This window comes from Solea senegalensis, linkage group LG2 (genome assembly GCF_019176455.1).
Source record: "Solea senegalensis isolate Sse05_10M linkage group LG2, IFAPA_SoseM_1, whole genome shotgun sequence".
Classification (NCBI taxonomy): domain Eukaryota; kingdom Metazoa; phylum Chordata; class Actinopteri; order Pleuronectiformes; family Soleidae; genus Solea; species Solea senegalensis.
In genome coordinates, this window is record NC_058022.1 from 19,596,013 (window position 1) to 19,619,068 (window position 23,056).

A 23,056-nucleotide genomic window follows, 5' to 3' on the forward strand; every position below is an offset into this window, starting at 1 on the left:
TTGTGTATTTCATTTGATATGAAATAGAGTCGTTTACTTGAGGATAACAGGGGCTGGTGCTCTGCTACAGTGACGCCGTGTGGCTGCATCAGCGCGTGGCTGCAACGCGACAGCTTCCACAGACGCTTCGGTTTTTTCTCCTTCGCTGCTGTTGTGATCTCTCTCACGCACACACACACACACGGCACCGTCCACAATGGAGACCAAACCGGTCATCACCTGCCTTAAAACGCTCCTCATCGTGTACTCCTTCGTCTTCTGGGTACGTAGCCAATTTTCCTGTATCATTTTAAAAACCACCTCGTAGCGGATCCGTGTTGAGCGTGATGAAGAAGAAGAAGAAGAAGAAGGGCTGGACAGAGACAGCATCTTCGACGGAATTACCATGTTTCACCATTATTATCAGGGCGGTCGTCGTTTTCAGTCTTTTGTTTGTGTATATGTTTGTATGTGGATGGTTTTCTATGATGGAACTCGTGTATTACGGTTATACACATGCGTTGGCTGTTGGGCGTCAGTGGTGCATCATGGTTGCTGTCAGTACAGCGCTGTGGTGGTAGATGAGGAGGAGGAGGATGTTAATATCGCCGCAGCGATTTAAGTTGCTCTGTTAAAAGCAGCGTTAATGGCCTGCTTTGTTCAATGAGACATTCTGAGATTATTTAACGCCACATTTAAATATGAATCACACGACCCTCCCTTAGAGGAGACTTCGATACGGGCTCACGATACGATTAGGAAGATATTCCATATGATTTGATAGGATTCCACGCAGCTGTTTAAAGCTGCAGCGCATAACTTCTGACGTTTTTTTTTGTCGTGGATGGTGTTATTTGTCTGGTCTTATGTGTTCATCTGATAACAGGCTCTGTTAAACCGTGGTGGAGGCGTCAGTTGAAACATTTCTCATTCATTTTGAATGGAGTGGCGTCAAGTGTTACCGACCTACATTGTGTACCAATTGCATTGCTTTGCTCAGGTTGCATTTGTCAGAAGTTGAGACATGTTTTATCTTTTCAGTGGTGGGGTGACTTGTGTAATTCCGTTTGTCAATCAAACCATGTTTCACGTGTTCAGCTCAAACCCAACGCGGCCTACATGGAGCCCTGCTTTTCTGTTCTCGTTGCTTTTCTGTCGGCCTAAGTTCACCCAACAATGCCCAGTACTCAGTTTCTTCTCTGTATTCACACCTGCCTTGTTTAGTGTGAATACACAAATGGTCCACAAAGCTAACGCCATGCTTACACTAGTGTGCTAATACTGAGAATATGCTAATACTGATAATATCAAAAAACAAAACATTTGAGAGAAGGATAGAATTATGGGCATGTCATCTAAACCCCCCCCCAAAAAAAAAAATTAATTTTTTCTTGGTGCACATGTGCACTAAGCCTTGGTCAGACGTCTTGATTAGCGACTCATTAGCATGAGAGACTTTGCTTTGCTAACCCCAGCACTAAGGCCATGTTTCCATTGAGTGGAGCGATCTGATTTGGTACAGTACGTTACATATTTTTATAGTACCAAAATAACCAGCCCCAACCATTCTTTGTCAAAAGTAAAAATGTCTATTCTCATACAAAGTTTGAAGAAGAAAGAGCTGCTGGATGTCCACCATTGTTGTTTGTTGTGTTACTTTTATTTGTTTTGGTCACACCAGTATGACGTCAGGCATCGGGCGCAGCACACACCCGTCCAACTAAGTAAAGGTACTGTCCTTTCTTAGTCGAAATGCAAGCCTGACCCATAGCTTTACCATTCCAAACCATACCATAGTGTACCAAACTGAATGGTACCATGATGGAAACACAGCATTAGTGTCGGCCTGCCCACCGTTAAGCAGTAACGTGGCATGTAGGTGTGAGTCGGACTTGACTAAGGGAGCATTTGTGTGTATACGGCATCATGGGAAAGAGGCGTATACACTATATGCTGTCGAGCTGCATATGGCCCCTGTTGCTTTGATACTTAGAATTCACCTCTGTATCTTTTTATGTCACATTTTCAGTCATACACCACCCTGTTTGCAGCAGTCCCACTTTACTACTGCAACGTTACTGTTATCTCCATCTGTGTTACCAGGCAACACAAGATTCTGATACCCCTCTACTGAGGAAGACAGAGAGAGCTGTGCAGAGCTGGTAGATTAAATCCGCATTGGGAGAACTAATTTCACAATGTGTTTGAATTGAACTGACATTTGTTTAAGTTAAAAAGTCACACACTACAGCTTTAATGTAGACATCAGTTTAAAATGACATTGAAAATAAGATAGATATCACTGATCATCTTAAACATTTTTTTTAATTATTGTTTTATGACACAGATTATTTCAGAATGACCTACAGTTTACTGTAGCAGTAACAATTAGGGATGGCTCAATACCTTGACTGTCTACTAATACCAATATCAGGCCATTATAGTCTTTTAACTTTTAACTTAACCGTTAATGAGACATTTGTTCTGATGTTCTGCTACAACCAGCCATTTCAAAAACATTATACTCGAACTGCGTTTATTGGCAGAAAAATAAGTGAGTAAATAATTAGTTTTTCAGAGTTTTACAGAGAGCTTTCTATAGGTTCATTAGGCAAGAGTCTAGCTTTATGAAGGCATTGTTGTTTGGACACTACTACATTATGTGGGCAATCAGAGATGGTTTTGCTGGTTAAATGACTGATTGATTACTGTATTTTAGCTTGGGCTGAATAATTAATCGAATTGATCAGAATTAAATCTGCAATTTTCATATCGCAGGACGCGCAATATGTCTTAAAGCCTAAATGTGTGTCAAATTTCCATCATATTCTACAGAGTGAAGAAAACATCTTCACATGTATCTCACACATGTGCAAAAATATCACACAGTTATCATTTTAAATATGTTACTCTGAAATGAAAATGAGAATAATTATGTAATAAGTACCATTCCCTCTGATATCGTGAATTGTATCGGAATAGCAATTCCAGTCAAAATAATTATTTAAAATCTTTCAGCCCTAATTTTAGCTCTTCACTTAAATACAGAGGGACCTTTTTTTTAATGTAGTGTAAATTTCAGACAGTGACAAACCAGCTAATAAATGATCATGTTGGTTGCCTTAGCACTGTTTCTAATAGTCTTTTATTAGCTGGAATTTGCAAGATTCCAAAAAACGGTATCAATGCAATGTTTCAACCTACGGGGTGTGACACACATGTGTATTAGTATGAAGACGACATCATGTTTGGTCTCCTTATCTTTGTATTTGTAGATTGTTTAACCCCAACCCAGCCGTACTGTGTGTCCCTCACCACTTTAGCATACTGTTTAATGAAAGAGCAAATGCACGAGACACACACTGACATAACAGTAATGCACAAACCAACATTCCTTATTTATTGTTTGTTTGTCACCAATGTACCTAAAAAGTCTCCAGAAGAAGAGATTCTGCTTAATTTTCACAGTGTAATCAAAGCTCTGGATTAAGTGTCCTCAGTATTTTTCCAGCCGATCTCTCAGCTGTACACGTGGTAATACATTTGGTTGAGACTGCCTCCAATTTTGGGATTCAGTATATTGAAATTGCCTTGAGCAGCGAGGACTTGAGTGTGAGGGAATCACCTATTTCCTGTGTGAGTGTCAGTGGTTTGACTATGCTTTTACTTTCACGTTTTTGCTAATTACATCCTTGCAAGTAGCAATATAAATCTAACACAATGAATGCACAAAAGCCAAACTAACCACGACACCTTTTAACTGAATTTCGTACATTATTGCCCATAAGTTGTGACCACAGTCGTGAGTTATAGGCTCCTGTGTCTTTGGTCTCTGACAGTAGCCATAAATAGCCACTGTGGACTATCACATGGAGGGTGTTTGTCTATTATGTGTTCGGGGCCTGAATAGTGCTTTCTTTGCTTTAGTCATGACGATTGGCAGTGAATAAAACAAACTCAAATTAACTTAGCATAAGTCAAGAGACTTAAAAAGTAGAGCTGTGCTGTGTGTCCCCCTGGCATGTGCCAGTGTCACCGATACTTTATAACTTTTATATTTAGTAAGGATTGAATGGTGGTCCATTCCTCCCGTACGTCTACAGCATCAGGTTTCAGATGTCTGAAATGCAGTGTCTCGCAGTTTGGTGGCTCAGTCCAACCCTGAGGGTGAAGCAAGGAGAAGTCGCTGGCACTGAGTTCCAAGTTTCACTGTCATCAGCCTGTCATGGCAAATAATGTCTCAAGTGTGAATGACCCGTGTTGCTGCACTTAACACACAGGACGGTAAAACGCAGAGCAGGTGGCAGAGTCTGCGTGGTGTCTTTGCCAGCATATTTTGTCATCACACCTTCTGTTTCTTTATTAGGCTGGTGAGGAGGAGGAGGAGGAGGAGGGGGAAGAGGAGTGACCTGTTTTAAACTCAGTGCTGTAACCAGGGTAGCTGGCCAGGCATTGAATTTCAAACAAAACGTGCAGATCAGAGGGGGAGCTGTTTGGAATTCAGCAACAGGCTGGAAGTCTAGATGACTTGCCCCTGCTTCTAGGACTTTAATTTCCCTGTTGGCTTTAAAATGGACACTTAAGCACTGGCAGTTGACAAGATGATCATTTTTTTGTACGTGGTAGCAGCTTTTAGGGGGACATTTTGTTGCTGGTGGTGCAGACCATAAACAGTAAGAGGACCGCTGTCATCTCAGGCTGTTGGAATCACTGGTAATAGAAACAATAGATGTGATGTATCAAATCATCAAGCTGTAGTCCTGAGGTGGGGGCTCAGGACTCAGGACTCAGCCCCCACTATTACACATCAATTAGTTAATTAACGGAAAACATTTTTGTTAATTTTCTGGTTCAGGCTTGTTAGACATGGAGATGTGAGACCTTGTGTCATTAGTGGTAGCAAAATGAAACGGAACAGCTTCGATATTCAATAATTCTGAATCTTTCTGGGAGGGGTTTGGCTGTGGATTGGACAAATGAAGACAGTGGAAGTCTTTTACATGATTTTCTGACATTTGAGGTGAAAAGGTGAAAAGTCTTCAACAAAACTCAAACAGCTCCAGTTGCTTACATCTACATTGTTGAATAATATTAACAGTTTTAAATCATTTAATCATCAAACGTACATGTCATTGTTTACATTATACAAATGAACAATTACTAAAACACTGATAAAGTGATTTTAAATAGACAATTCATTCTTATACGTGGTTCAACTCCATCAAATATTATGCAATGTTGTGATTTATCATGTCACATATCGCTGCCCACAGACCATCGATCATACCCACTTTTATACAAACGTTGCTTACATAACAGTAGGCAACATGTTTAAGTCTTAGACACAGAGATAAATGCAGAGGCAATATTGTGGGGAAACTGTGTAGAGCCAACACTATTAATCAGTTAATGACTTAAGCTTTTGTTTGTTTACATGGCAAAAATTCAAATAATTTTAGGGTTACTGCTTTTAAAATCTAAATTGTTTAATTATGTGAATTATCAGCTTGGGTTTTCCATACGTACTGTAAGTACATACATACCTAGTGCTTCTGGCACAACACATTGCGTTGTAGTGCATGTGTGTATGTTTTTATACGCTTTATATCAGTGCAGTGCACATGATATATATTGTGTTATTGTACAATAATTCCATAATAACTTTGGTATAGTGTTAATCATGTGATTTGAAAGACTTCTGCACCTCCATCTAGACTCTAGCCATGTTTCCATCAAGTGGAACAGTTTGGTTTGGTACAGTACTGTCAAACTTTGAGACAAACAGCCACAAACTGAGCTGGCAAACCATCAGGCACAGCCCACACCCCGCCCACCAAGTAAAGGTACTGTTCTGTACCATGATGGAAACACAGCATCTGTTTACAGCGTCGGGAAAATGTGGGCTGTCTCTGATGAGACACATTGACCAATCACAGCACAGATCAGAGAGAGGGGGCGTTCCCTTCAATCATATTTTCCCTTTGGTGAAAATATGGTTTTCCGAGCCGGAGAGAATGCCTTGCTTCATCTGTCGCGTATGACTCGAGTGTGTCTGTCTGTGCTTGCGTGATCAGAGGAGCGTAGGACAGGGAGCTGTTATCCCGAGTTTGTATCAGCAGCCTCAGCCGATAATCCAAAGATATGAGAATGGCTCTATTTAGGCTGTGCAAACACAATTAGGACAATACAGCAGTAAAAGGACAGGCAGGCTGGAGGCTGGTGATTTGTAAAACCATTGCCCAATTATTATGCACATACTCTGCCAGTGGGGCAAAGTGTAAATGTTGTTAACACAGTCATTAACCTGCAGAGGCTGGTTTAAACTACACTCAGAGAGGAAAAACAGCAGTCTAACCTTTTGCAAAGGAATCTTTTTGTTGTTACGCTGCTTGTGTTTTTGTCATTTTTACATAATGTGACATTTGGCTTGAGGACATTTTTGTCTAAATGCTAAGGGGGAACTTTTCCCCGCTGCTCTCTCAGTCACAGTGACTCATTTTCTGCGTAGAGCTGAGTGTTTTCTCCTCGTCGTGTTTCAAGGAGACATTTTGTGCTGTCTGCTTCCTCTCCACTCAGAGAGCCTGGCAGCAGGATGGCGAGCAGCCTCCTCATGGGGGGGGAAGCAGGTTAGGATGATGACTTGGCCCTGGCTGGAGTCAGATCATCAGCAGCCGTTCCGCTCCCCGCTCTCTTTCCGATGCCAGTAAGACATACCCAGCTGAGACACACGCTGCTTCAGCTGCCTCGTACAGCACGCTCTTTTATCCAGAGCCTTCATTTGAAATGCAAAGAGAGCCGCAACAGGAGGAAGCGTCTCGCCTCGGATCAAAGAGCTTCTTTGATTTGTCCCTTTTTCTTTGTGTCTCTTTCTTTTTTTGTGTGTGTGAGCGCAGGCATAAGCAGGAGATCTCTATCCTGTACTCCAGATAAATGTGTGTCTCCTGTCGCCACTTTCCTCCTTCTTAGTCTAATTGCTCTCTTGTACCACCTTGATCCTGTTTCTCCTCCTCCCCCTTGGCGTGCTGCTAAAACACAGCTATTGTAATACCATAGAAGATAACGTGCCTGTTCCGTGCTTTCCTGTTTCCTGTGCTCTCTCTGTCTCTCTGTTACATCCTTCTTTTCCATCCTCGCCCTCTAGATAACAGGAGCTATCCTGCTGGCAGTGGGAGTATGGGGGAAGTTGATGCTGGGCCCGTACATCTCTCTGATAGCCGACAACTCCACCAACGCCCCGTATGTCCTCATTGGCACTGGGACCGTCATCATCGTTTTTGGCCTCTTTGGATGCTTCGCCACCTGCAGAGGAAGCCCATGGATGCTGAAACTGGTGAGAGGATACGTGAGGTGTCATGTTGCAGTGAGGAAGGAGAGCGAGTTGTAGATGCTCAACAATTAGCCTCAGGTCACATGATAGCAAGAATAATGGCTGACCTCTATCGTGTGAGGTTGTGTGTGTGTGTGTGTTCGTTGGAGTGAGTGTGCGTGCAAGTTTATGCAACTGCTTCACACCTGAGGCAGAGGGTTTTCATTCAAACTATGTAAATCTGCTTCCTTCCTGTCTCTTCTTCCTCTCCCTCTGTAGTATGCCATGTTTCTGTCGCTCGTCTTCCTCGCTGAGTTAGTGGCTGGGATCTCTGGATTTGTGTTTCGTCATGAGGTCAGCATGCATGCCACCATGAAGTGACCTGATGAGTCTGAGCACTAAAGCACCAAAGCATTCCAATGTGTGATGACATGTACGTTTGCTTGCTCCAGATAAAGGGAACCTTTCACAGGACGTACACCGACGCGGTCCTGAAATACAACACTGAGGATGAGGCGAGCCGTGCTGTTGATAACCTGCAGCACAAGGTGAGCCCCTGACATCAACAAGGTAGAACCTGGGTGTGTTAACTGATCGCAACATGAACGAGGAGGCTCCCCTCCAGGAACAAAACATTTTAAATGTTAATTAAAACAAGCATGAGATGTCTGCTGGTAATCTGGCTGTGGTCAAAGGGAAGTCCACTGCAGCTGCTATGATCAGGCCTCTTATACTGGAACCTCCTGTTTAGGACCAATCAGCTCCCAGGATCCATCTGCACACGCTCACACATGTCCTTCAACCAAGTATGCACACCTGTAACCCATCGCACACATGCAGAGAGTAACACACACAACCTTTGAATTCTGAACATGTGAATGTTTGTTGTGTTATTCACGAGGCAATTTATTTGTATAGCACAGTTCCTACACTGATGCATTGCCATGTGCTTTAGCACAGTTCTAAAACAAAGCAGAAATCAGGCTAGTGCACACAATAGAATAATATAAAGAGATGAAAGTTTAATGCGAGAGTAAAGAAAAAGTATATGCAATAAAAATCACTATTATACAGACGCATAATGCATTCACTTCAAATAAATACAATTCCTCTGCCTCTGAATTTACAACATTTTTTTTCCGGCTCCATAGTTGCACCCCCTTCGGATCCAGTATTTCTTAACAATCTCATCCCCTTTCTTGTGTCACCATGTAGCCAGCCTGTATGCAATCAAGTGCTTCATCTATTATCCACAAAGCATATTATATGTATGTAAATTATCTTGGAGAAACATTTCAATGTCCAGTGTTCTGAATGTTCTTTCCGTCTGAACAACCGCAAAGTCCTGAGGTGCCTGCATTAAGTTGACAAACTAATAACAATATCATTGATGTTACTTAAACACATAGAATCTCCCAATGTCTCAACCACAAGGAAAAATTACTTTTTTAGTAATTGGATGGAATATGTGCGGCACCTACAGATGTGCAGCTTCATTGGTTGGGTATCGATAAGTATTTTGAGTATTTTAAATACTCTAAATACTGTTTTTAAGGTAAACGTTATGGAAAACAAAACTACAGTTCAGCAACAGGTGAGACACAGCAGATTAGCACACAGTGTGAAACCAGCCTGTATTACCCTAGCACTGTTGACCAAAAAGTGTTAAAACCACATCCAGTACATGTTACATCATGACAGGAGCACCTGTGTGTTTTTGAGTCATTTGTTTGCATTCCACACACACACACACACATATATATATAAATAGACCTGAGCAATGTTATTTATTTTGTGTTTAAGAAATGAAACTGTCAGACTGAACTGTCAAACCAGACACACAAGACTCAAGAGAATAGACATGTAGAAATTTTTTTTTCAAAATGTCTAAAAGGTGTATTGATCAGGAGATGGTTACTGGCTGAATCAGGTCCTGAAGTCTGGGTCTCCAGAGAACGGGCCAGGCAGGTGAGCAGAGCGTGACAGGGTTCAGATTTCAAAGCACAACTGACATATCAGCACATGACTGATTCCAATCCAGGGTTCAACTGGACAGAGACAAGGGGCTTGGACATGGCTGAGCAGACAGGCCAGTGAATGGGGATCTGAGGTACAGGCAGACAGGTATTAGAGCAAACAGTAGTAAAGCAAACAATAAAAAAAAATGTTCTAAAAAGTGCAAACAGATTGAAACTGGACACACGGAAGCGAGTTCAGGAGAATCCACCAAAGTTTTCTTTTTGCATATCGCCTTTACTCCACACAAAACCGGCATTTGGGAGCACAGAAACGCTATTTTTGGAAAACAGATCCCAGATTGGTAAAAAACCTCTCACCTTTGTGTTTTCGTGTATACAACTAATCTGCTACTTTATGAAGCAGTGATGTCATAACCTCACCTCTTTCTTGCTCTTGAATTATGCACATGGTATACTCTTCTCTGTTTTTGGTGTATTTCTGTGGCAGCGTTACAGAGCCACATATAGGTGTAGTGAAGGCTTACTTCCTGTTGCCAGTAGGTAGCACAGTGAGTGGCACCACATGTTGTCATCCTTGATGGACTTAGACGTCCAAGATGGTTATATATCAACTACCAGGTAGCGCTTTGTCAAAATCCCAAGAAGTAGAAGTATTCCCTACACACGCTCGGTCAAACCACATACTTTTGACCACTAGGTAGGGCTCTTTTTTTGCAGGTCCTGATGTCCATGCAAAGTGCATGGCAAAACCCTCAAAATACACCCAAAAAGTAAGAAAAAAGAAGAAAGTAAGAAAAATAAAAAAAGGAATAATCACACCGAATACAATAGGGCTTTGCACCAGTCAGTGCTCGGTTCCTAATTATAGGATGTGTTCTTACACCACCACCACTACTACTACTCTACCCAGATAGTGTTAATACTCTGTGTGTGTGTGGCATCCAAGTAAAGTGAATTAGTCAGTAATTGTAATTAGTTATCATGGGCATTAACGGAGACATTGAATAAAACAAGCCTTTTTCATGCATTGTCTGATTTCAGCTGCGTTGCTGTGGAGTGTATAACTACACCAGCTGGCTTTCCAGTGTGTATTACCCATCCAACGGCATCCCAGCCAGCTGCTGCTCTAACCCCTCTGACTGCAACACAGAAGACCTCCGTAATACAACTATAGCCCCGAGCAAGGTCTACCACCAGGTCAGTATGTTATTGTGTTTTTCCTATTCTAGTGCAAATAGCCCATGGATGCATACACTCACTAGCCACTATATTAGTGACACGGGACATGTTATAAAGTGGCACATCGGTTTCAAGCTGTAATTTGTCTTGTCATTTGTTTTCTTTCTAACATTTTTAACCAAATTTGAGTGAATATAATATAAGGGGGTGGAGTGGCTCAGTGGTTAAGACCGGTACCCTATGTGCGAAAAGCATCATTGTCGCAATGGTCGCAAGTTTGATTCCACCCCTCGCTGATTGTACTCAATTCCATTGTAAGTCGCTTTGGATAAAAGCGTCTGCTAAATGACATGTAATGTAATAATAAAAAAGCAGTTTCTGAAAAACCTAGACCAACCACCATCCCATGTTCTAAGTCACTTTCTGCATGGTTTGAACTTCAGGAGGTCATCTCAACCTCACTAAAAACATTGAGTTGCTGGCCATGTGATGATTTGATAGTTGTGTTACCAAGTATAGACTATCCACAAATATTTATTATATTATTATTATTATTTATTATATTTATTTCAGTCTTCCAGTTGCAAAATGAACCCTTGAGATTTGGAGTTTGACTGGTGCCATGTTTATGCAAGTGGAAACCAGTTTTCAACCACACTGGGGTCTACTCTTACCTGCCATGCTTTATGGTCTGTTAACAGTTGCAATTGTAACATAATTTACAAGATTGTGAAATTTTATAATCAAAAAATGTTGAAATTATAAAAAGAACTGAAACTAATAATGATTTAGACCAGAACAATGTTAACTGAGGACATGAATCACTTGAGAAGTGGGGGCTCATTTTCCCATTACATTTAAACTGGGTTCTTTTTACAACCAGCCCCCTGGTGGCTAACTGCTACTTTTGTCCTACTACCTGGGTTTGTCTTTCAAAACTGTAAGACTATGTTAACTATTATGATATTCAGGCCGCTGGATTTATATGGATTTTATGGCTGTAGAATTGTCAAAAAATGTTCAATGAGTGACTGCTTCTGTCCCTTTTTTCAAGATAACTTTCACTTTTGATATCCGGCAGTCATTTCAACCAATTAGGAATCACAGTACTGAGAAGCTGACGTCACACACATATGTGACGAGCTGCTGAGTCTTGTCTGTGATTGGATTGTCTTTACGCAGAAGTCCTGAGGGCTACCGTAACGTAATGAGCAGTACGCGTGCCAAATCCTGCCGGATTTTGGCACAGATTTAATAGGATGTTAACAGAAGGGTTAACAAGCATGAACAGGTGTACCTAATAAAGTGGCCAGTGAATGTACGTCATCATGCATCTGACGCATCCTCATATACTTTTTTTCCCACACCCTCTCCCTCATCCATAAACTAACAAATGTCCCAGATACTCTCCCAGATCTCCATCTTGCCCCTAATTTGCACATGTAACATGTCCGTGTTCCCTCTACAAACTAACCTGCCACCTTTGTTTCAGGGCTGCTATGAGCTGGTCACTTCATTTATGGAAACCAACATGGCCATCATTGCAGGAGTGACGTTTGGGATTGCCTTCTCACAGGTAAAAGTTGAAAAACATTAATGTCTGTTTGCAGGGGATGCTCTGAATATTAGCATGTGTTTTCATGTAAATAAATCATTTCATAATGAGGCCTTTTTACTGACAACGCTCTGTATTATGCTGAAAACTAGATCATTAAAGTAAGAGGGCAAAATTGGCTTCACTATTGTATTTTAACCTCACACTTAAAATATGCCGACGTTTTTTTGTCCCCCTGTTATCTTTCAGCTGATTGGTATGTTGCTGGCCTGCTGTCTGTCCAGGATCATCACAGCCAATCAGTATGAGATGGTTTAGCTGATGTGACGTGGCAGGTGAGAAACTTACCACACACTTTAGATCACACCACACCATTTTGTAAATTATAGTCCTATTGATAGTCCATACATTTTCCACTATACAGTCACGGCATGGCACGGCTCTTCTCTATACAGGTTGGTTTGTTTTCCATTACTATAGCACCTCCTATATTACTTAACTCACACACAAACTAGTGACCAGTGACTTGTAAAGCAGTTATTTTTTCTGTGTAGTGAGTCATTAGACTCAGTCAATTAAAAAAGATTTGTTCACAGAATTGTTCACTACCTTTTTGTTTGCTGACGTCACATATAGTATTGGAACCTTGCCAGAGTAGGTACTGAAAACAAACTACCAGGTAGCAGGTACTGTCACTAATGGAAAAGCAAGAAAACGTGCCGAGTCGAGCCGTGCCAAGTGTATTGGGGTTGGGATACTGTGTGATTGACAGCTGGCATTCACCAAAAGACGCATGGTTGCAGGTGTTGGTGGGCGTGTAGTGGATGTGGTCGTGTTCAGGCCCAACCCCGCTTTTTTGGACAGATTGTAAGAGACAACTTCTCGAGCTGTGGTCACCAACACTGTTCTAAAAATAACTGAGTGAACCGAGTCACAGTCAGCATGTCAAAAACAATATAAAGCTGCTGCTTAGGGCTGAAGTTGACCCGGCTTGTTACTGACGGTTGATTATTGTGATCAGTCGGTGAAACTTTCTGGATGTTTTTAATGCGTGATGGGATATTTGACTTGACTGAGACAGCTGTAAAGCGAGAAAGAAATGTTTATGCTGCTGTCTAATCAACTGATCTTTATATGTAAATTAGATAAACGATTACGCCTTACGAAAACATTATTGCATTATTGTATGAACTTGAAAAAGTGAAACATACTGCTGATATTAAGACAAAACGTGTGCATGTTTTGTTTTCATAGGATGACTGTGTATGTTGTATGAAATCACTCAGTACAATATCATCGACATTGTTGAGGAAAATTGTGATAATCATTAGGAGTAAGCACTCAAATTAAAGTGTACGCAATTTGAGTGCATCATGTTCTAAATTTGAATGATAACATTTAATTGCTAGTTTAGTTTGAGGGGAAAGTGCATGTTAATGAACATTTCTAGTATGTAAACACACCTCAGCTCTGACCCCTGCTCTAGAGTTTGTTTTCAAGCCCTGCAGACCAAAAAGAAACAGACGTACTGAGTACTTACATTTGTCACATTACTTCAATATGAGGTCGCAGCAGTGTCTCAGTGGTAGAGAGGGTTGTCCTCTGACTGGAGGCCACGTTCAGTGTATAATGTTCTTACCTTTGTGTTTTTTAGGGAGATGAAGAGAAGAACCAACAAAGAGTCTTGACACATGATATGAGTAAATTCCCCCAAAACACTGTCCCACATCTGAAGTGGAATTGACCTCCCTCCGTCTCTCTGCCTGTGATCTCAGTGTAATATCTAAATGTATCTTATTGTAAAGCACCATTCCTTTACTCACTGCTGTTGCATCTAAGCTTTCTATACCACACGTCACACTGCTGCTTGATGTAGAAGTTGCTCACTAGCACATGTCTTGGATCAGCACGGCCCGCAGCTGTCGGGTAGACCGGAGTTGTCTGAGCTGATGGCGGTGTTGGTCTCAGACATGTGACTGGCTGCAGCATGTCATCAGAAGACCACTGCACATCTTTGTACAGACTGTCATGACTAAAGCTTGAAAGTAATACTTAAATAGCTATGTTTAGTTTTGCATTTGACTTTGCTATTGCTCACCATTGTATATTCCTATGGTTGTGAAATGTTGTGAACTGACTGTACTGAGGGCGATGTTTGAAGATTCTATGAAGAGGGAGAAAACTGACGACAGAAAGAAAAGGGGGAGCTTCTTTTTTTTTTATCTGTAGACAATGTACAATATGTTTTTGACATGAATATTTAATTTAACTTATAGACAGATTATAGATATAGATTTAAGATTTAAGTATCAGTATTTGTTATAACTGTTGATTTTGGAGCTCAAATGCAGCACATTAGATTGTCAAATGTGAACCGTTCAGTTTTACTTGAATTCACAGCTTATTTTTACACTGTACATGGTATTCAGTGACAAATCATTTCTTTTTACCAAGGAAAGGGAAGTATATTACTCTGGCAAACAAATAAATGACATGCCGCTTCTGGACAAAAGGCCCCGACACACCTAAAAGTAACTTAAAATAACAAAAGCATTTTTAAAATAGGGAGAAAGGAGCCTCGTTTATCCCCACTCTGCACCTTAACTTCTGTTCTTGCACTATGTATGGAACTTTGGAGCTTGTTTATTGTTTACTCTGCAAGACGATCATAACTTCATGGTAGTCAGCAACCCAAACTTCCAGTATCAGGCCCAGAATGTTCAAGAGTAATGTTAAACTACACATTACTTTAAAGGAAACGTCCAAAATAGGGTTTTGAGTTCAGTGAGAGCTCTGGGACAGAGGTTGATGTTGTTTTCCATACATTAAAACTGCTTGGACCTGGAGCTCAGCAGATTTAACAACCACTTGGTCCTGCAGAGGGTGCTGTTTCTCAGCAAAAGTTGCTTTAAGTGATAGTGCAGAGAGTCCTTCAAACTTTTTCCATGGTGGACATTATAACTTGTCAGCATAAATAGAAACAGGTGTAAATGACATTTATAGCTGGCACCGTACCAGGAAACCTTGAAACTGTCAGCTAAATGGAATGCAGCCATTTGAATTTCACTTGTGCTTTTCCTGCTTTCTTTGACAAGTTAAAATGTCCATCCATCTTCTACTGCTTTATCCTCCACATGAGGGTCGCAAGGGGCGCCGTGCCAATCTCAAGTGACATAGGGCGAAAGGTGGGGTCACACCCTGGACAGGTCACCAGTCCATCACAGGGCCACAAGAGACAAACAACCACACACTCTCGCTTCTTCCCTAAAATGAACTAAAGTGTCCATTTATTTATGGATCCCTAGGTGTCAAGTGAAAGCGCTCACGTTGTAAATGCTGGTGTGGCAGGGCCTCTTGAAACTCCACAACCCATTTAAATTTGAATGAATGGCTGCGCTCCTTACGGCAGCTTTTCGGCGAGTTGTCATCTAAACACGTGTGAAGCGCGTGTGGCTGAAAAAGCAAAGTGGAGAGACACAGTACGTGAGGCTCCACCAGTGCTCATCTGGTATTGACAGTATTCTATGTAGTGCATCAACCACATGCCTCCATCTTCAGCACCATCTGTAGATATGTACTGGAAATGTAATTTGTATAATGAAATGTTTCTCATTCAAATATGCTAATGTGTAAAATGTCGTGTCGAGAGTTTTGCTGTTTAATCTGTATTTGTTTGATAGTTCATAGGAAACTTGCACTGAGGAAAGTAATTGTGGCCAATGTTTTGTTGGGCGTAGCACGTAATCATTTGAATTTAGCCCCACATTTATTATGATTTGGTTGGCATTATGTTCTACTTATTATCATTATTATTATTATCGTTGTTGTTTTCTCTCTCACTGACTGTGTGTGAGTGTGACCCTGTTCAGACCTGGTGTAAACGTCCATCCTGAGTGATTTGATCACAAGTGGGTGGGGCTAACTTCAGGCGTGAACACACCTTGATGTTGAGGAAAGATCCGATTAACCCAGACCATGTACAGAGAGTATTTCACATTTAACAAAAAGTCATTTTCACCTCTCTGTTTCTCATACTTTTAAATTAGGGCTGGGTGATATGTCCCAGGTTTTTTTTCTTTTCTTGTCTTTTCTTTTTTAAAATAGTTCATATCAATAATTATCATAATAAACCTCAGATAATTAAACACTAAGATTTTTGCTTCTCAGTGAAAGATAATAATAGTTGTTAAACTGAGAAACGTTACACACTGAGGCAAAACTTACATTATGTCTGTGTAATGCATCAAGATTGTATCGATCTGTTTGTTTTAGTTTTTATTTGAGGGACATTCCACATGTATTTGAATAGGGAACATCAACATGTAAATATGCCTGATTATACTCAAAATATTCGAGTACATGCACTAAAAGATACCCAAAAAAAACAACTGAGCAAAACAAGAAAAAAATATATAAACTTGACAATAACAACAGTATCCCCAAATAAGAAGCATGGTAGACTGTAATCCAGTTACCAAAACAACACATTACTAAAATGATATTGTGATATATATTGAATTATTGCCCAGTCCTAATAATTATTTTTGTCCTCTGTTACAATATTAACATTAAAATAAAAAATTTATATTGATTTTCTATATTTGTATCACAAATGATTAAAATATGTCAGCCCTTCTCTCTCACTCTCTAAACACAATTTGATTTTCGCAAATCCACTTGTGATCGGATGATGGTTGATAAGTGTGTGGGAGAGAATCTTGTCTTGAGCTCAGTATTTGGTTGTGGCTTCTTTTTTTTCTAAAAAAAAATGTTGCTTTAACAGCTGTAAATGTAAATTTATTTAATGAATGTATGTTTTCCAACACTGAAGCTTATTTTCCTTCCTCCAGCTGATATTGTCCTGTAAATACTAAGTTGTAATAGCATCTAGCACATACACGGGGTCATTAGACACTCAAAAGAATTGCACCATCCTGTCTCCTATCGACTAAGTCACCATCAGTGGTCTTATTATCAATAAATATACAAATAACAGTTGTGTTTGGTGTTTGTTCATTCTCATGTTGAGGGTTTGAATCCCACTTCGAGCAAAGCTTTTCTGTGTGGCGTTTGTAGTTGGGTTTATTTGAGATTTGAAATTGACTGTAGGTGTGAATGGTTGTTTTTCCGTGTGTATTGACCCTGCTATATAAGAAATTACCAAAGTAGGTTGAGAGTGTTGTTTGTTCTGTCTGTGGTTGATCAATTGGTTCCTCCGAGACCACTAAAGTCTGGGCAAAGTGATAAAAAATATCTTTTCAGACTTTCCTGTGCAGACTTTGTGGCTTCACAGGAAAATGTGTTACTAACCACCTTGCCAAACACGATAAAAACAAAGTGTTTACAAAATGAGTTTTCAAATATAAATCAAGTGGCAGAGCTTTTCTGTGTTTTTCCATCAAGGTGAGACATTTCCGGGATAAAGACAACTGAGCTAACAAATCAAAAGCAGTACTTTTACTCACAAGTTAACAGGTAAAGCACTGATAAAAGGTTTTTATATCATTACTTTACTGACTTTAAAAAAAAAAATACAGAACAGAAGACTTGAGATGAACTGTTTTCAGGCTTTACTCCATATTTTCTTTTCACACTATTTTCAAACAATGTGTCAAGAGGAGAAATCTGCTCTACATCTGCTCTGCTCGCTCTTTAAAGCCCTCTGGTATCGTCACTCAGCGAATGTACGAGCTGAGTATTATTTATTTATGAATCAGAATCAGTCGTTTTTGCACACACACCAATTAGTGATAGTGAATTTGACCCTTGCATTTATCCCGTCCTTGTTACACACCAGTAGTGAACACAAAAGCTGGGCGCAGGAGCAGTGGGCAGTATTTATCTTTGCTCATGGGCACCCCAGCCTTTGACCCTTCCCAGGAATTGAACCTGCAACAAGCCCAATTCCTTTCCTCTTAGCCACGGACTGCCCAAATTAATCAGAGTGAAATGTGATGATTTAGGCTGCTCTGTACATCATATTTCTGAGCCAAGTTAAGATAGGGATTGGCAATGTTTCAAAATCACTATTTATAGTAATATAATGTTCTTCAACAGCAGTATAACAAAAGCTCAGTATTTACCTATTTATGGGAGTATTTTTTTATGTTCTTATTTGCAATACTGTATTTAATGTTTTTCAGTTTTTCCTTCAGGACAATAGTAGTTTAAGTGGCACTTGAAGTATATTGATATAATGTTAATGCATTGTACAAAACAAAGTTATTTTCTGCGCATAAATAAGTCTTAAACCACAGTTAGCTGGTTTTCTCATTCGGGAGCAAAAATCAGTAGATAATTATTTCAAATTTATCATGATAATTATCAATATCTACTGGTTTGAACAGGTTTGTTTTTTGCTGGTGATAATCTGTGTGGCCATTATTGTCCCATTCCAAGGACTTCTGAAAATAAACTATATGGTCTGAATGAATCAAGATGTGTGGTTACCTGTGGGAATCAAGCAGGAAAGAATAAGTAGAAGAAAAAAACTTTGGCAAAATTTGGTGTGACCTTGTTGATCCAGTAACCACTACTTGTTTATCCGTAGTTACAAGTGAGGGTGTTGCACCTCTAAAATATACTCACCAGTGGTTATAATAAGTGTTTCTTCTTCATTTTAGCTTCCATTATGTCATTTAAACCTTATTTTTCAACCTTTTCTCCCCTAACCCTAACCCTAACCCAGCATGGTTTGATAAAGACAAAAACACACTGATCCTGATCAGCCCCAACATTAACACCAGTTCACTTACCTGTTTCAACTGGTGTGACTGACTAGTTTACCTGTAATTAGTGCAACCCTAAAACACTGCAGCCACCTTTGTTATAAATCAGTCATAAAGCTGAGGTTCTGACAGTTTTGGTTTGTTTTTGTTTTTTTCAGGTTTAAATTAGTTTTTAAATATGTGTAAACCACAAAAATGACAGCTGAGTTAATTCATTATTCATGTTCTATGCCGGGATTTTTTTTTTTCCAGTGCTGTTTACAAAAGTTTCATTTTTTGAACTTGATCCCACACTGAATAGCACAATCCGCATGGCCACATGATGGCGCTTGAGTATCAGTGCAAAACGGGAGCTGTGGCGAAAAGAAACGAGGAAAGGGAAAGGCTGCATGTGTGGGAAATGGAGCGTGACACTCACACACGCAGGTTTGCCCAGCTCTTCTTCTGAGGACACACATTTGGCTAAACAACCTTAATATCATATATATAATAATAATAACCTTCAGAATTGAAGTTCTGCCTCATTAGGACCAGGTTTTGGTCTCCATGACAAGGTCAGTGTGTTTACCAGAAATGGTCCTTAAGAGGCAACAAATACAAGTCTCTCCCTCACACACACACACGCGCGCAGACAGATACACACACGCAAACTTGTTTGTATACCTTAGTGAGGACACATCTTAGACATAACGCATTTCCCCCCTTACTTTACCCTTAACAATCACAAGTTAGAGCCTGAACCGATCCCTTAACCTAAAGCTAAACCGAATTCTAACGCTTAACCCTGAAAAAGCCCTTTGTTGTGAGGTCGTGGGGCCCAGACAAAATGTCCTCACAAAGATAGGTTTGGACGGGTTTCTTTGGACCTCACAAAGATACAAATAAGTGTGTGTGTGCGCACACACACACGCACACACGCAGGCGTTCTCTCTCACTCTGCTGCCGTGAACTGCATATAAAATCAGGCCGCACGGACAAGCGGAGCGGAGCCGGTGCAGAGGCGCTGTTACTCGGGGAGAACGCGTTAAACAGGCTCTCTCGTTACGCAAATTACCAGCGGAGCAGCGCGGCAGTGTGTCCGCTAATGGAGCGTGTGTGCCGCCGGTGGCTTCCGCGCCCTGCCGGCTGCCGCCTCCTCCTTTTCCCTCCTCCCTCCCGGATACTTAATGGGTTATAGGCGGGATGGAAATGCCACCGGGGGAGTGCTATTACACACACACACGCACACACACACACACACAGACACACACACAGACACACACAAGTCCTGGCTGAGGAGCGCACATACACGTTAAAGAGCAGCCAAAGGATTACGCAAAAGCTGGTAGCAACCAGATTGCATTTTTACATAAATACATTTCAGTAAATTTAATTTATTATAATAACCTGGATGTACCAACTGTGCAGAGTGGGCAGCAGTCCAAGGCCACAGCGGCACACTTATTATCCATCCATCTATCCATCATCAATATCCCTTTTCCTTTGAGTGTCACGTGGAGACGCACAGAGGTAATTTGACCCCAAACTCAAGTTGATTAAAGCTTGAAAAAAAAGTAATTGATCAATAATTCTTTAATCAATAATCTTTCATCCATCCATCCAATTTCTACCGCTTTATCCTCCACAGGAGGGTCACGGGGGTACTGTGCCAATCTCAGCTGACATAGGGTGATAGGCACGGTCACACCCTGGACAGATCGCATGGCCACAGAGACAAACAACCGTTCACTCTCAGACTCACACCTTATGGTCAATTTACAGTGACCAATTTACCTAATCCCTATATTGCATGTTTTTGGACTGTGGCAGGAAGCCGGAGAACCCGGAGAAAACCGACACGCACACACAGGGAGAACATGCAAATTCCATGCGGAAAGGCCCTTCTTCCAACCGGGCTGGCAATCAAGTAATCTGAGAGGGAAAGAGAACGACACTCACCACCTCCTCTGGGCTCTGATTACAGCCTTGAGCTGAAATCTGTCCTATCAATGATTTGACCAATCACCGTGCAGTTCAGAGAGAGCAGGCACTCTCATTGGCTCTTCTACTACATCTACTCTGCCTATACGTGTTCCTTAGGTTGTATGGTTGCTGCTCCAGTAATGGCAACGTCTGTGTACACTATACAAAGAAATTAAACAAGGAAGGAGTTGAAAAACAAACAGCAGACATTTTGAATGTGGCCGCTGACTGGTGCACATAATTTGATCAATACATGGGTCGCTAGGGCAAAGGAATTTCCTCTGCCTTTGATCTGCGCTCTCCATTAATTTCCTATGGGAAATCTTTCAGCAGTTTTTCTTTCTTCACCGTGGTTGCCCTAAACACTTTGAAAAGCCTTAGCCCACCATTAACAGTCAAACCACACATTTTGTTTTCCTAAAACTGAGAAAACTGGGTTTGAACGACAAGGTTTGAGCCGTGCGTGGCATGTCGATATGATTTTTTTAAGGCTATATGAGAATGTTTGGTGTCACAAACTCCCCCGCATAAATATGGATCAAATCATCTAACATTTTCCCAAATATACATACAGCAAGAATCATTTGTTTAAGAGAAGATGACCGGCGCAAGACAATCAGTGGCTAACAGCATCAAAAGAAGCAGCTTTTAAATGGCAGTTTAATCAGATTGGAGATCATATTAAATACATGATGGGAAATACTGCTTTAATATGACCGTATTATAAATTTGATTTGGAAAATCTTGCAGAGGGAGCACTTAAGCAACACACAGAGCCTCCCTGTTTGGATACCTCATTTATTACCTTATAAAGTAATAAAGCAGGCCTGTCCCACTCCACCCGTTTGTTTGTGATATTAGCTGTTGTCGCTGTTGTTCTCGCTGCTGCTGCTGCTGCTTCGTCCTCCAGCTTCCCTGCTGAACTCAGACACACCTGCTTCACACTTTTCCGTAGCATGCAGTTGCACTGACATGTACTAGATTTTCCACTCAAGCTGCCTGCTCCTATAGTGCAGCAACCCTGTTCCCGTCTCCCTCCCTCCCTCCGCACCACCAGCTTTTCCTCCACTTCCTCCTCACTCTCACTCTTTGAAGCCTCGTGGGATGATGATGACACCCCGCCGCAATCAGCGGATGCTTCGCTTCTGACGTGACACACAATCGAGCAGCCCCTCAGAACTGAACCAGGTTCCATTGTTGCATGCAGGCACTGTGTGCCGGAAAAGGCCTTTTCACAGGAGAATGGAGGAAGTCAAGGTGGGGCCTTGACTGACAGCCCTGTTGAGAAAGCAAAGCCAGTTCCCGTTCCTATCTGATCTCTGCTCACTGGTGGTGCATATTCACGTTACTGACCTGCTTTTCCCCCCTTAAATGGATCTTAAGTCTGCTAATCTTCCCAGAGGGTATATCATTTGTGTTGGTGAAGCTTTGCTTTCCAAGGCATATTTAAGGTTGAGAGCATGTGGATGGAGTAGGACGATCAGGGAGAACATTTACTGACATACTGCAATTAAGAATAATTTTGAGGTGCTCATACTTGAATATTTAAATTTTATGCTCCCTTATATCACTATTCTGGCACTTATAGTATAAAATGATATGTCTCACTACATTTATTTTATCGCTCCATTTACAAGTTCGTTTGGAGGATTCAACAAATCAAATATGGACATAAAATATAGTATAAATGAATGTTTAACCTTTCCAATATTATATAATCTAATCAGCTCCTTCTTAGGGGGCTGCAATAGTAAACATCTGCTTATGTGTTTATTATCAGTTTTATAGGATTATACAGCACTTTTTTTAAAAAAGAATGACTAAATAAAAATGCATTAATTTAAGATTTAATCGTCCAAAACAAGACCTCCAATTACATGTTAATATATTAGTTAGTCTAGATAACACTGAAAGAGGCCAATTCTATCTCAAAAGTGAGTTGTAGATTATGTTACGAATATCACTGAGATCATTTTACCTGTAACAGAGAATTTTAGAAATTGTCATTGTAGTACAATTTTTACTTTTATTTTGAATATCTCTCCAACATAATGTAGGATACAGCGAGAGCGAGAGAGAGTGAAAGAGAGAGGGGTAGAGAGAGAGAGAGAGAGAGAGAAACTCACAAAGCTGGTTTTGCCACATTATCGCAATTCTTGCACAACAAGTATTTTTTAACGGTGATTCATCGATGAGTATCTGGAACAATGTGTACCCAACTGCCCATAGATGTCGCTTCCTGGCAATCGAGTATCGCTCAGGCCCATTTCTATGAGCATACACTCACTGGACACTATAATTAGTTAAACACTCTTTACTTTACTGTACAAATGAAAACAGTTCAGTAAAGGATTCTAGGTTCCTCGTG

The 23,056-nt window shown here is 40.8% G+C and overlaps 1 protein-coding gene across 2 annotated transcripts; it reads left to right on the top strand.

Moving 5' to 3' along the window:
• Window positions 1-65: 65 nt before the first annotated feature.
• Window positions 66-16,993, top strand: tspan7b (tetraspanin 7b). Of its 2 annotated transcripts, none has more exons than XM_044019081.1 (8): window positions 66-262; window positions 7,121-7,309; window positions 7,565-7,639; window positions 7,738-7,833; window positions 10,306-10,461; window positions 11,936-12,019; window positions 12,248-12,333; window positions 13,653-16,993. In XM_044019081.1, exons 1-7 carry the CDS (start codon window positions 197-199, stop codon window positions 12,314-12,316), a joined length of 735 nt encoding a protein of 244 aa, XP_043875016.1. In that variant the 5' UTR covers window positions 66-196; the 3' UTR covers window positions 12,317-12,333; window positions 13,653-16,993. The 2 variants fall into 2 exon arrangements, with proteins under 2 accessions (XP_043875016.1, XP_043875017.1); XM_044019082.1 differs by lacking the exon at window positions 66-262 and adding an exon at window positions 4,402-4,692.
• Window positions 16,994-23,056: the final 6,063 nt, after the last annotated feature.

Coding starts and splice junctions, on each gene's coding strand:
- tspan7b (XM_044019081.1), top strand. CDS start 197: ATGGAGACCAAACCGGTCATCACCTGCCTTAAAACGCTCCTCATCGTG. Junction 7,310..7,564: donor GCCCATGGATGCTGAAACTG/GTGAGAGGATAC, acceptor CTCCCTCTGTAG/TATGCCATGTTTCTGTCGCT. Junction 7,834..10,305: donor TTGATAACCTGCAGCACAAG/GTGAGCCCCTGA, acceptor GTCTGATTTCAG/CTGCGTTGCTGTGGAGTGTA.